The sequence below is a fragment of the Gopherus evgoodei genome, unplaced genomic scaffold (genome assembly GCF_007399415.2).
Source record: "Gopherus evgoodei ecotype Sinaloan lineage unplaced genomic scaffold, rGopEvg1_v1.p scaffold_33_arrow_ctg1, whole genome shotgun sequence".
NCBI lineage: Eukaryota > Metazoa > Chordata > Testudines > Testudinidae > Gopherus > Gopherus evgoodei.
Window position 1 is genome coordinate 5,425,815 of NW_022060005.1, and position 12,432 is coordinate 5,438,246.

At 44.2% G+C, this 12,432-nt stretch overlaps 1 protein-coding gene across 1 annotated transcript; it reads left to right on the forward strand.

The window, feature by feature from the left end:
• Positions 1 to 6,218: 6,218 nt before the first annotated feature.
• LOC115641151 (olfactory receptor 11A1-like) lies at positions 6,219 to 7,187 on the forward strand. The gene has a single exon (XM_030544239.1). The coding sequence runs from the start codon at positions 6,219 to 6,221 to the stop codon at positions 7,185 to 7,187; it is 969 nt and encodes a 322-aa protein (XP_030400099.1).
• The last annotated feature ends 5,245 nt before the right edge of the window (positions 7,188 to 12,432 follow it).

Below are 12,432 nucleotides of genomic sequence, written 5' to 3' on the forward strand. Positions count from 1 at the left end.
CCCCCCACACACACACATACACACAGCAGGGGCAATCACCTTGAAAGTTGGAAACTAGGGTTCTTTTCCCCCTCTGCCTGTCGTGGAGCAGAGTTTGAATAAGGGTCTGACCACTGGGCTGTAGAGTCATTCCTCCTCTCCCTTTGGCCCAGTGCATGTGGAGTTATTTATACACAGTGGGACGACTTCAGCAGGCAAGACTATGAGCATCCCCTGCTCCCATTATCCAAACATCCCATAGCCCAGTGGCTGGGGAACCCATCTGCCAAGTGAAACCCAGGTTCTAATCTCTTCTCTGCAGAAGGGAGAGTTCAACCTGCATCTCCCACACTCTGGCTGAGAGCCCTAGCCATGGAGCTCAAGGCTGAAAGGGAGGCTGCTCTATTGCATCAGGCCTATAGATGGAAAAGGGTGGGGATCCCTCTGAAACTTGCATATGAGAGAGAAGCCTCTGCACCTAGACAGAGATGCCAGGGCACGTACTAACTGCCATGGACTTAGGCAGGTAGGGAACCTTAATGGTGGTAATTCAGATTCCAAGGAGATTTCCGTGCTGGACATTGAGGCTCAGTGGGAGATTAGGTGGCAGCTGAGCAGGGCTTTGGAAGTCCTCAGTGCCATTATAATGCTGGACTTTGGCATTTGTTACTTGAGGTGCTTAAGTCCTCTAGTGGATCTAGCCCCTAAATCTCATAGTCAAAAGGAACTGATACACTTAGGAACAAATCTTGTAAACCATCAGTAAGACATAGGCTTCTATGTCACTTAAGAAAAGGGTTTTAGGCTCCATACTGTATAATGGCCACAAGGGGCAGCAGAGAGTTAGGGGCAGGGATGAGGCAGCTATACTGTATAATGGGCACTAGGAGACAGTCAAGATTTTCTGGCCAATGTTCTGTGTGTCCATTCTTATCTCAACAGAATCTGGGGAATGAAAAATAGACAGTACTAAATAGTAAAACCATTATTTTAATTAAACAATATTTTTAAGTGATTAAGAATTGGAATTAAAACTTGAATTAAAAATGTAAGCCAAGGTTTGTGAAGCTTCAGGTCTTTCCCTATATTATATATTCTAGTTCTGTATTCAGCCAATATCCTTCAAAGAGTTAAGCGATACAATTTCATCCATATCTGCTATATTTTTGTCAGATTAATTTAAAATGAAAAGAAAAAGAAGCACTGGAAATTATGAAGAACAAAGCTTGGGAGACACAATTATTCATACTAGTGATAAATTAGATGGAGCCCTTATTAAGTGATCAGGGAGTAATTTATTGTGCTCTTCTGTAAAGGCTGCAAGAAACATTCCCTCGAGGGCAAGAAGTGACAGTCTGTCAAACTTCATGCTGAAAAACCTTAGACTCAAGTTGTAGAATATATTGTAATACGCAGAAATGAAATTATGATTGTCATTGTACCAACTGAGGACTATGAACTGGCTAATGTGAATGTGTAACACGGTCCTCAACAGAATGCAGTCAGTACTGTTCTGTTGATTATCAAACACTCCAACAGACCAACTTGAGATCTATATTTCTTGTATGAGATTATCTAATTTGTGTAACTGCTGTGGCATTGAAGATGCATGTGACTCAAACTTTTCAGGGTTTGGGGAAAAAAAGTAGGTCTCTGACCTCCATGCTTCCATGGTCTGGGCTTTTCCAAGAAGCCTAAGGAAGTTAAGTGGCAAACTCTCACAGCAATTCAGTGGCAGTTGTGTACATTTTACACTCCCTCCCTTTGACAATCCCAACCTAAATGTGTAAAGCACCTTGTTGTACCTGCATTTTATCTGAGCAAAAACTGGGTAACGTTTTTGAAAACACTTAGGCTTCTGTGTCACTGCTTAAGTTTGCTTAAGTCTTGCTGACCTTCAGTGACTCTTAGGCCTGGTCTACACTAGGGGAGGGGGATCAATCTAAGATATGCAACTTCAGCTACGAGAATAGTGTAGCTGAAGTCCACGAATCTTAGATCAACTTAGATTGACTTCCTTCATGTCCTCATGGTTCAAGATCAAAAGCTGTCGCTCCCCCTTCGACTCCGCATCCACCTCTCGCAGCGGTGGAGTTCTGGAGTTGATGGGGGTGCGTTCAGGGAATCAATTTTTTGCGTCTAGAGGAAACATGGTAAATCAATCCCTGATCGATCACTACCCACCAATCCGGTGGGTAGTGTAGACGTACCCTTAGGGTGCTAATCCTTAGTTACTAAAACACTTTTTAAAATGGGATTTAGGCTCCTAAATCACACAAACACTTTAAAAAATGTTCCCTGAACTAATTATCTGATATTGGATAGGGTCTGGGTACTTCTGTGTTTTGCTATTGAGGGCAACACGGGGTTTGTTTAGAGAAAGTGCAAGATCAGCTAACTATGCTGAGATTTTTCAAAGCTGCCTAGGGGAACTGGATGGTAACTCAGTGTCTAAATCATTTAGGCAGCTTTGAAAATCTCAGCTGCAAACTTTATTTCTAGAATTGGTGTTATTTCTTGACCAGCAACATAACATTTACCCACTAATGAGAGAGATTGATTTTAGGATTAGAAGTTTCTTCCCTCTCCAGGACTTTCGCTTTGAGATTAGAAGTTTGACTCTACTGATGTTATCTGCAAATAAACCTAATACTAACTTTCCCTGCCTGTTATGTTCCCCACAGCAGATGTGTCTCAGGAGACTGCACCTTCCCACAGAAGGATGTATAATGAATCAGAAAAGATATTCCCCATTTGGCAGAGGGTATGAAGCACAGGGCACATTACCAGATATAACAGAGCCATGGTAGCCCATCTCAGCTATGACATTCTATTTACTGAGAACATGGAAGTACATGAATGCAGTGGGGAGAGAAGAAAAACTGAATAACCTGGATCATAGTGGCTGAAATCCTAAGTGAGGAGGTGACAGACTCCAGCTGCTGATAGAGGTAAATCAATCTTTTCCTCCCTGCTTCTTGAAGGTCAAGTTTTTTGAAGCCATGTAAGTTTGCTAGGTAACTAATTCCATTAGAACCTAAGGGGAACTTGGCAATGATCTCTCTTAAAATCCCAACCCAATAGAATTTGGAAGAAGGAAAGACCATTCAGGTCGCTGCTATTGTAGCTCCTTGTATGGCCCCCATCATCGTGGTATCTGGGCACCTCACTGAACTGAATGTATCTCTCCTCCCACTGTCCCATGAGATGCTATTGTCCCTGCTTTACAGATAGGGACCTAACACCCAGAGGGACAGATTTATAGAGGTATAGAGATTTATAGAGATAAAGAGAGCAGAAACCTCTAGTAGGATTTATAATCAATAGGTGTTATGTACTGCACCTACTCAGGCCCCAGTGTGCATTTTTAGGTACCTACCGGCCAGCCTGTAGAAGACAGCATCAAGCAAGAGGGCCTCGACCTGACCACCAACACTTCAAACTCTACCTCGTTTTCGGCCGCCAAGGTCTCGCCTCCCATTTCCCATCTCCCCAATGGACAGAGCGCCATGCTCACGTCAAAATATTTAGAATTCTGGCCTGAAAGTCACACAAGGATTTTTGTGACAAAGGAAGGAATTGAACCAATGTCTCCAAAGCCCAAGGTGAGCTCATGAAACACTGGAGCATCCTCCACTCCACTCAAAGTTTCCCTCTGCTAGACACAAGATTTTACTTTTCATTCTGGCACAGACCTCGCTGGGGCATGGAGAGGGTTAGCGAGACTTGGGTAGAGCAGAGCTGATATTTGCTACGGAGCTCAGTGCTCCGGGTGTAGACACTTTCTATGAGTAGGCTTGGCAGAATTCAATTTTGTTGCAATTTTGACTACCAACATTGATTTTTATGTTTTTTTCTTCAATTTTTAACTATTTTAATTTTTACAGCTGCAGGAAATTCAGCGAGGGGCAGGGTTGGGATCAGGGTTAGGGCAGTGCTGACAGCAGGCTTGCGGGGGTATTCCAGCAATGACAGCGGAGAAACTGGTGGCTCCCTGCACCGCCAAGGGGTCCAAGACACCAGGATGCAAGGGGCAGGGAAGGCGGCTGCTCTGGCCCAGTGGAGCAGAGTTCCGTGGCCAGGGCTGTGTGAAGGCGGAGACCCATGAGCCCTGGGAAGTGGAAGAGGCCACCCTGTTGTTGAATGTCTCCATCCATGGGCAGAAGCCATGCAGCAGTGGAGTGCTTTCTCCCACAGCCAGGAACTCATCCTCCGCCTCACAGCCCAGATGGGGGATCTCAGCTCTGGCCTGCCAGGACCGCAGCCTTCCCTGCACCGTGCACCTTCAGGGATGGATGTCACCAGCCCAATGGCAGTGCAGGGGGCCCTGTGCAGCTCTACTCACTCCCATGACAGCTGGGTGCAGAGGGCTCCCTGCCTGGCTGTGGAGCCAGTGATTCCCAGTTCCATGGGCTCAGGGGAAGGCTGCCCTAGTGCCGACTGTGACCCATTTTTTTTCTGTTGGTTTCAGTGTTTCAGCTGATAGAGACGTTTACCGACGTCTAGTGATTGAAACTGAATCCTTCAGGAACCAAAAACTGGGGGCAGTGATGAAGGCAAGGTTAAGCAGCTCTGGAGAAGTTCCCACTCCCTGTGTGTACTGGCTCAGGCTGGCTTTTCCAGAGACCAGTGGCATGTCTACATTACATGCAGTGCAGAGGCACAGCTACAGCTATATGCCACAGTCATGTAGACACTTATTACAGTGATGAAAGGGGGGTTTCCGTCATAACTGTTGGCAATGCCTGTTCGTAGCCCTTGGAGAGAAAGCAATGCACAGGCACTAGTCACTAGGCACTGGGCTTGCTGGCAATCTCCCAATGCAAGGCAGGGAGCTGTGCAGTCTTAAAACCCCCTGCCCCTGTCCCTGCCTGGAACAAGGGGCCCTGCCCAGAGACAGCTGGTGAGTGGAGACAGGAGACCTGACTGGGCCACCCAAAGTGGATCAGAGGGGGGAAACAGGTGCCGTTACCCTGAAATGGTGACAATAATTACATTAATTCTGTATGTTGTTCATTGTTTTCATAATACTCATTTTATTTGACTATTAAGAGAAAAATTGCGAAGTCTAGAAGGCAAGGGGAAAATGAACAACACAGAGGATTGAGCAGTTATAAAAATAAATCTTATCACACATGTTCCATTATTGTTGATAGAATTGAACAGTGGCTGAAGGGGTTGCACTGATGTGATACGTTTGGGTATTATGAGATATGGGACACTTCGTGTCACTAGCATCCTGTTTGAAAATATCTGATTGCCTTAGCTAGTGGCAATATCATGTGGCTTACTAAGTGACTCATTTTCCAAAACCAAAGGGATTCTAGAATAAAGAGCGATGCCTTGAGTTGGGGGAGCTGTAGTGTTTGATAAAACAAATTAATCAGAGAGCGGGATCCATTCAATTAGGGGAGCTAGCACATTGGGTTGTAGGTCCTGTGCTAGTTAATAATCCCCTGTTCACCTTCACCCAGAAAGTGAAGTTAATCACATTGGGAGACAACATTAATAGGGAGCAGAAGCAAATGCACAGCAGGGCAGAGGAATGATTCAATGGCAGACAGAAACGAAATGAGATTCAACTTGCAAGTGTTTCTGAGGGAAAGTAAGCTGAGACAGAGAGGTGGTTGTGATACTGGAAAAGGAGAGTGAAGTGTAAATTCAGCATAAGTTTGTGATGCAACAGCTCAGTGATGTGTGTGTCTCTGGAGAGGTCTAAGATGAGTGTCAAAAAATGGAAAAAGAATAAAAACAATAGGAAAGTGCTTGACCTTGTCTCAGGGAGATTAATGTAACTTGCTTTGACACAATGTTGATCATTGTCCCCCTCTACTGGCTGTCATAGAATATGAGTCCACTAGAGCCTGATAGCCTTTAGCTGAGCCAATAATATGTTTTCAATGAAAGAGTCACAATCCACCCTGGTGATCTATGGTGACCACTTGTCAAAGTTACAAAAGACTAATGCAAAATGGTGTTGCCAATTTTGGCATATATCTAGACAACAGTGTGATTTTTCTGCCTATATTGGCCTTCTAACTGACAGAAGGAGGAGTGATTATGGAATGTCAAAGATCTAAGCAGGAAATTTGCCTCCAGAGTCTTGGTTCTTCACTGACCCAACAGGATGAGGGACCTTATGGAATATTTATGGAACTAAATAGATATTACTACTTGATTAAAATATATCATATTCAGATTCTACTGTAAATTATGTTTTCTTCCTCTAGTTTCACCTCATGGCAAACCCAGAGCAGGGAAATCAAACAGTTCTCACAGAATTCATCCTACTAGGATTTGGGAACCTCCCTGAGCTACAAATTCTTCTTTTCCTCCTGTTTCTCATCATCTACATTGTGACTGTGGCTGGGAACGTCCTCATCATTGTGCTAGTTGTGGCTAATCAGCAACTTCACACCCCCATGTACTTCTTCCTGGGGAACTTGTCCTGCTTGGAGACCTGCTACACCTCCACCATCCTGCCCAGGATGCTGGCCAGTTTCCTGACTGGGGACAGAACTATTTCCATTAGAGGCTGTCTCACACAATATTATTTCTTTGTTTTCTTGGCAGTTACAGAGTGCTATCTCCTGGCAGTGATGTCCTATGATCAGTATTTAGCGATATGCAAACCACTGCACTATGCTGTCCTTATGAATGGCAGGTCCTGCCTCCAGCTAGCTGCTGGCACTTGGATAAGTAGTTCTTTGGCTGCTGACATAACAATATTTTTAATGCAACAATTGACTTTCTGCGGCCCCAATGAAATTGACCATTTCTTCTGTGACTTCATCTCAGTAATAAAACTCTCCTGCAGTGACACACGTATGATTGAGCTTATCACTATCATGCTAGCTCCTATATGCACTCTCCTGCCATTTTTATTAACAGTGACAACATACGTCTGTATCATCACCACCATCCTGCGAATGCCTTCCACCACCGGGTGGCAAAAGGCCTTTTCCACCTGCTCCTCTCACCTCACCGTGGTGTCAATTTTCTATGGGACCATAATGATTGTCTACATGCTACCAAAAACTGATACACTGAGAGACCTGGACAAAGTGTTCTCCGTCTTCTACACAGTCGTGACTCCCATGGTCAACCCCCTCATATACAGCCTGAGGAACAGAGAGGTCAAAGAGGCCCTGGGAAAAGTTGTCATTAAACTCTCTGCTGTCAAAAGGATTCAGACCGTCCTGCCATAGTTTGTTCAGTGCCCGTGAAATGGGAATGAGCTGGTTTGCTGTAATGTGTCTGAGGCACCTCTCTCACTGGCCAGCTGGCTGTTTAGGTGAGGTCAGTAGCCACTATAGCTTGCACTCAATATTAGGACTGATATTTCTGCTGTTTTGGCTTAGGGATGCAGGTCTTTGTGGTTTGATTAGTCTAATATTTATCACTGCTGTTGTGGGTTACTTTAAAACACCTTGTCAAGGAGGCACCAAGGTAGAGAGATGCCATCCTGTGTGTGTCTCCATTACAACGCAGTCTGTAATTACATGAGCACACACTGTGTTTTATACCAGGCCCCTTTATTGTGGAGTGCACCATATACTTTTCATCTAGATCCTTCAACGTGCAACAGTAATGTAAGATGTGAATCAGGTCTCTGGGCCCAATAACTCTGTAAGAATAGGAGCCCTGAGGTGGGACAGTGAAGAAGAAAGGTCAGTACTGTGATAGTGGCACAGTCACACCTGACTTCTATTCCCTGTTTTGTTACTGGTTGACTTCACCTCTCTGGACCTCAGTTTCCTCATCTGTACAATGGAGTTTCTTGAGATCTCTGTGTGAATGGCTGCTTTGATCCCTTATTGCCCAGGTTACCCTTGTTTTGCAGATTTCCAAATGCCAGCGATCTGAAGTCTGATCTGTCAGTTACAGAAAGCACATGGTGTCCACTCCTACAGGGTGCTGGACATTTCCTGTGAAATGCTGAGCCCCCACAGCTCTCAGTGAAGCCAGTAGGAATTATGGGCACTCAGTGTCCTGTAATGTCAAGCCCGAGATGAGCATGATTGTGGGTGAACCCAGCCTGATCTGGGACAGCACATGCAGATACATTTTATTACCCCAGACAGGGCCGGCTCTAGCCATTTCGCCACCCCAAGCATGGGGGCACGCTGCAGGGGGCCTCTGCTGCCTGCTGGTCCTGCGGCTCCGGTGGACCTCCCTCAGGCTTGCCTGTGGATGCTCCACCGGAGCCGTGGGACCAGCGGACCCTCTGCAGGCATGCCTGTGGGAGGTCCACCGGAGCTGCCTGCTGCCCTCCCGGCAACCGGCAGAGCGTCCCCCGTGGGATGCCACCCCAAGCACGTGCTTGGCACGCTGGGGCCTGGAGCCGGCCCTGACCCCAGAATTCCATCAGATTATCTATTCATTCAATTCACTGATGCCCTGTTACTGTTGTCGTGACAGCAGAATATGCAGTGTGCCAGCTCTTCTATACTGAGGATTCAATTTTTATCTGTAAATGTCGATTTTCCCCATACACACACTGAAGAAAAATATTTCCATCGATAATAATCAAAATGTGCAGACAGACAAAGTAAGAAAAATGCTGCTTGAAAACTTATTGGAATTTGATAAAAGGATATTTACTTTGTATATTTTGACATGTGAGTTGACAGTTTGCATTTTAATGGTTTATAAAACTTTGACGTTTTAAATCTCAATGTCTGCTGTCAAACAATTGTCTGACCTCCCATAATTTTGCATGACCCTGAAAATCAGAAATTCAAAATAGTGCTTAAAACTGAACATCAATATTATCCATCAAATTATATTTTTGTAAATGAATTTTGCCAAGTCTAGCTATAGTTACGGTTGAGCTTCACTTTCTCTTTAAAGATGGATCATTCTAAGTGCTTACAAATTTTCCCTGCCTCGTAGGGCAGTTAGGTAACACTAGCGTTCCAAATCTGAACCAAAGGTTCCAGCAATACTTTCATAGACTTAAGGTCAGAAGGAACCATTATGGTCATCTAGTCTGACCTCCTGCACAACGCAGGCCACAGAATCTCACCCTTCCACTCCTGTAACAATCCCCCAACCTATGTCTGAGTTATTGAAGTCCTCAAATTGTGATATAAAGACCTCAAGGTGCAGAGAATCCTCCATCAAGTGACCTATGCCCCATGCTGCAGAGGAAGGCAAAAAACCTCAGGGGCCTCTGCCAATCTGCCCTGGAGGAATATTCCTTCACGACCCCAAATATGGTGATCAGTTAAACCCTGAGCATGTGAGTAAGACTCATCAGCCAGCACCCAGGAAAGAATTCTCTGTAGTAACTAAGATCCCACCCTATTTAACATCCCATCACAGGCCATTGGGCATATTTACCTGCTAATAATCAAAGATCAATTAATTGCCAAAATTAGGCTATCCCATCATACCATCCCCTCCATAATCTTATCAAGCTTAGTCTTGAAGCTAGATATGTCTTTTGCCCCCTACTACTCTCCTTGTAAGGCTGTTCCAGAACTTCACTTTTCTAATGGTTAGAAACCTTCGTCTAATTTCAAGTCTAAATTTCCTAATATCCAGTTTATACCCATTCGTCCTCGTGCCTACATTAGTACTAAGCTTAAATAATTCCTCTCTCTCTGATGTTTATCCCTCTGATATATTTATAAAGAGCAATCATATCTCCCCTCAGCCTTCTTTTGGTTAGAGTAAACAAGCCAAGATCTTTCAGTCTCCTTTCATAAGACAGGTTTTCCATTCCTCGGATCATCTTAGTAGCCCTTCTCTGTACCTGTTCCAGTTTGAATTCATCTTTCTTAAACACGGGAGACCAGAACTGCACACAGTATTCCAGATGAGGTCTCACCACTGCCATGTATAATGGTACTAATACCTCCTTTTCTTGACTGGAAATACCTCGACTGATGAATCCTAAAATTGCATTAGCTTTTTTAACGGCCATATCACATTGGCGGCTCATAGTCATCCTGCAATCAACCAGTACTCCAAGGTCCTTTTCCTCCTCTGTCACTTCCAACTGATGTGTTCCCAATTTATAACCAAAATTCTTATTCTTAATCCCTAAATGCATGACCTTGCACTTTTCACTATTAAATTTCATCCTATTACTATTACTCCAGTTTACTTGGTCATCCAGATCTTCCTGAAGGTTATCCTGGTCCTTCTCTGTATTAACAATACCTCCCAGCTTTGTGTCATCCGCAAACTTTATTAGCACATTCCCACTTTTTGTGCCAAGGTCAGTAATAAAAAGATTAAATAAGATTGGTCCCAAAACCTATCCCTGAGGAACTCCACTAGTAACTTCATTCCAGCCTGACAGTTCACCTTTCAGTATGACCCTTTGTAGTCTCCTCTTTAACCAGTTTCTTATCCACCTTTCAATTTTCATATTGATCCTGCTCTTTTCCAATTTAACTAATAATTCCCCATGTGGAACCGTATCAAATGCCTTACTGAAATCGAGGTAAATTAGATCCACTGCATTTCCTTTGTCTAAAAAATCTGTTACCTTCTGAAAGGAGGAGATAAGGTTGGTTTGGCACCATCTACCTTTTGTAAAACCATGTTGTATTTTGTCCCAATTACCATTGACCTCAATGTCCTTAACTACTTTCTCCTTCAAATTTTTTTACAAGACCTCACATACTACAGATATTAAACTAACAGGCCTATGGTTACTTGGATCACTTTTTTTTTCCTATCTTAAAAATAGGAACTATGTTAGCAATTCTCCAGTCGTACAGTACAACCCCTGAGTTTAAAGATTCATTAAAAATTCTTGCTAATGGGTTTGCAATTTCATGTGCCAGTTCCTTTAAAATTCTTGCATAAAGATTATCTGGACTCTCCAATTTCATCCCATTAAGCTGTTCGAGTTTAGCTTCTACCTCGGATGTGGTAATATCTACCTCCATATCCTCATTCCCATTTGTCATCCTACCATTATCGCTAAGCTCCTCATTAGCCTCATTAAAGACTGAGGCAAAGTATTTGTTTAGATATTGGACCCTGCCTAGATTATCCTTAACCTCCACTCCATCCTCAGTGTTTAGCAACCCCACTTCTTCTTTCTACAGGCCCCCACCTCAAGCAACAACATTTGCAAAATCAAGTTCTTATAAGGATTCTTTTTCCACACAGCTGGGGCTCAAACTATGGCTCGGATCTGTCCCAAACTTTTCTGTCACTCAGGATTTGGTTTGAGGTCAGGGCCTCCAAGAGCGGGTTCGGGCCCCGGTGAAAATTTCTTTTCATGCCCCCCCCCAGCAAGGGCAGACCAGCTAAACAGGGCCGACGAAGACCGCTAGGCCCGGGTAATTTGTACCGGCTTCCCCCCCCTTTTTTCGGCCCTCTTTGAGGTTGCAGGAACAAACCATCCCGATGTGTAGAAAGAAAAGAAAGACCAGCTTGGCTTAACAGTGAAATCCTTGCTGATCTTAAACACAAAGAGGAAGCTTACAAGAAGTGGAAGATTGAACAAATGACCAGGGAGGAGTATAAAAATATTGCTCAGGCATGCAGGTGTGAAATCAGGAAGGCCAAATCACACTTGGAGTTGCAGCTAGCAAGGGATGTTAAGAATAACAAGAAGGGTTTCTTCAGGTATGTTAGCAACAAGAAGAAGGTCAGGGAAAATGTAGGCCCCTTACTGAATGAGGGAGGCAGCCTAGTGACAGAGGATGTGGAAAAAGCTGAAGTACTCAATGGTTTTTTTGCTTCTGTCTTCACAAACCAGGTCAGCTCCCACACTGCTGCACTCGGCAGCACAGCATGTGGAGAAAGTGGTTCAGGACTATCTTGTTTGAAGCAACACCCCCCCCTCGGCCCTCCACTGCTCCTGTTTAGCCTGGATAGTAGTGGGGGGAAAGGAGAGATGCCTTTTATTCACAGCCTCATTGCTCAGGGCAATGGCCAGGAGACAGAGAGGAACACACCTCAGACAAAGGGGGGAAGATGGTGGCAGCAGCCCCAGCCAAGCCCTAGTCAGGATCTGGAGGACCCTTCTTCTCTGGGGGTGTTTATGCCCCCCATGTCTGAGCCTAGTCCGCGTACTTTCACTGACATCACCGACAGGACTTGATGCTGAAATGAGGTGTCCTTGATCTATTCTAATGCGACAGCTCTGATCACAAGCTGTTCCAGCTAACCTTCTACCATAAACAGAGGTGGATCAGACTGCTAGGTTAGTAGTTTAAAAACAAAAACAAGAACAAAAAAAAATTAAAAAACAATTCTATAGGGTATTATTTAAATTAGGAATGGAGAGAAAGCTGGCAGGAAGAGAAGTCAATCAAAGACATGTTAGAAAGGGTGAAGATAGCTGATAAATGGCTGAGCTGCTAACAAAATATATAGTCCATATTGTACTTTATGACTGGAAAGTAGTAAATAGAGACAGCTGCTTGGGAATTTTCCATCAAAACATTTTTTGACAGAAAATGCCGTTTAGTCAGAATCAAA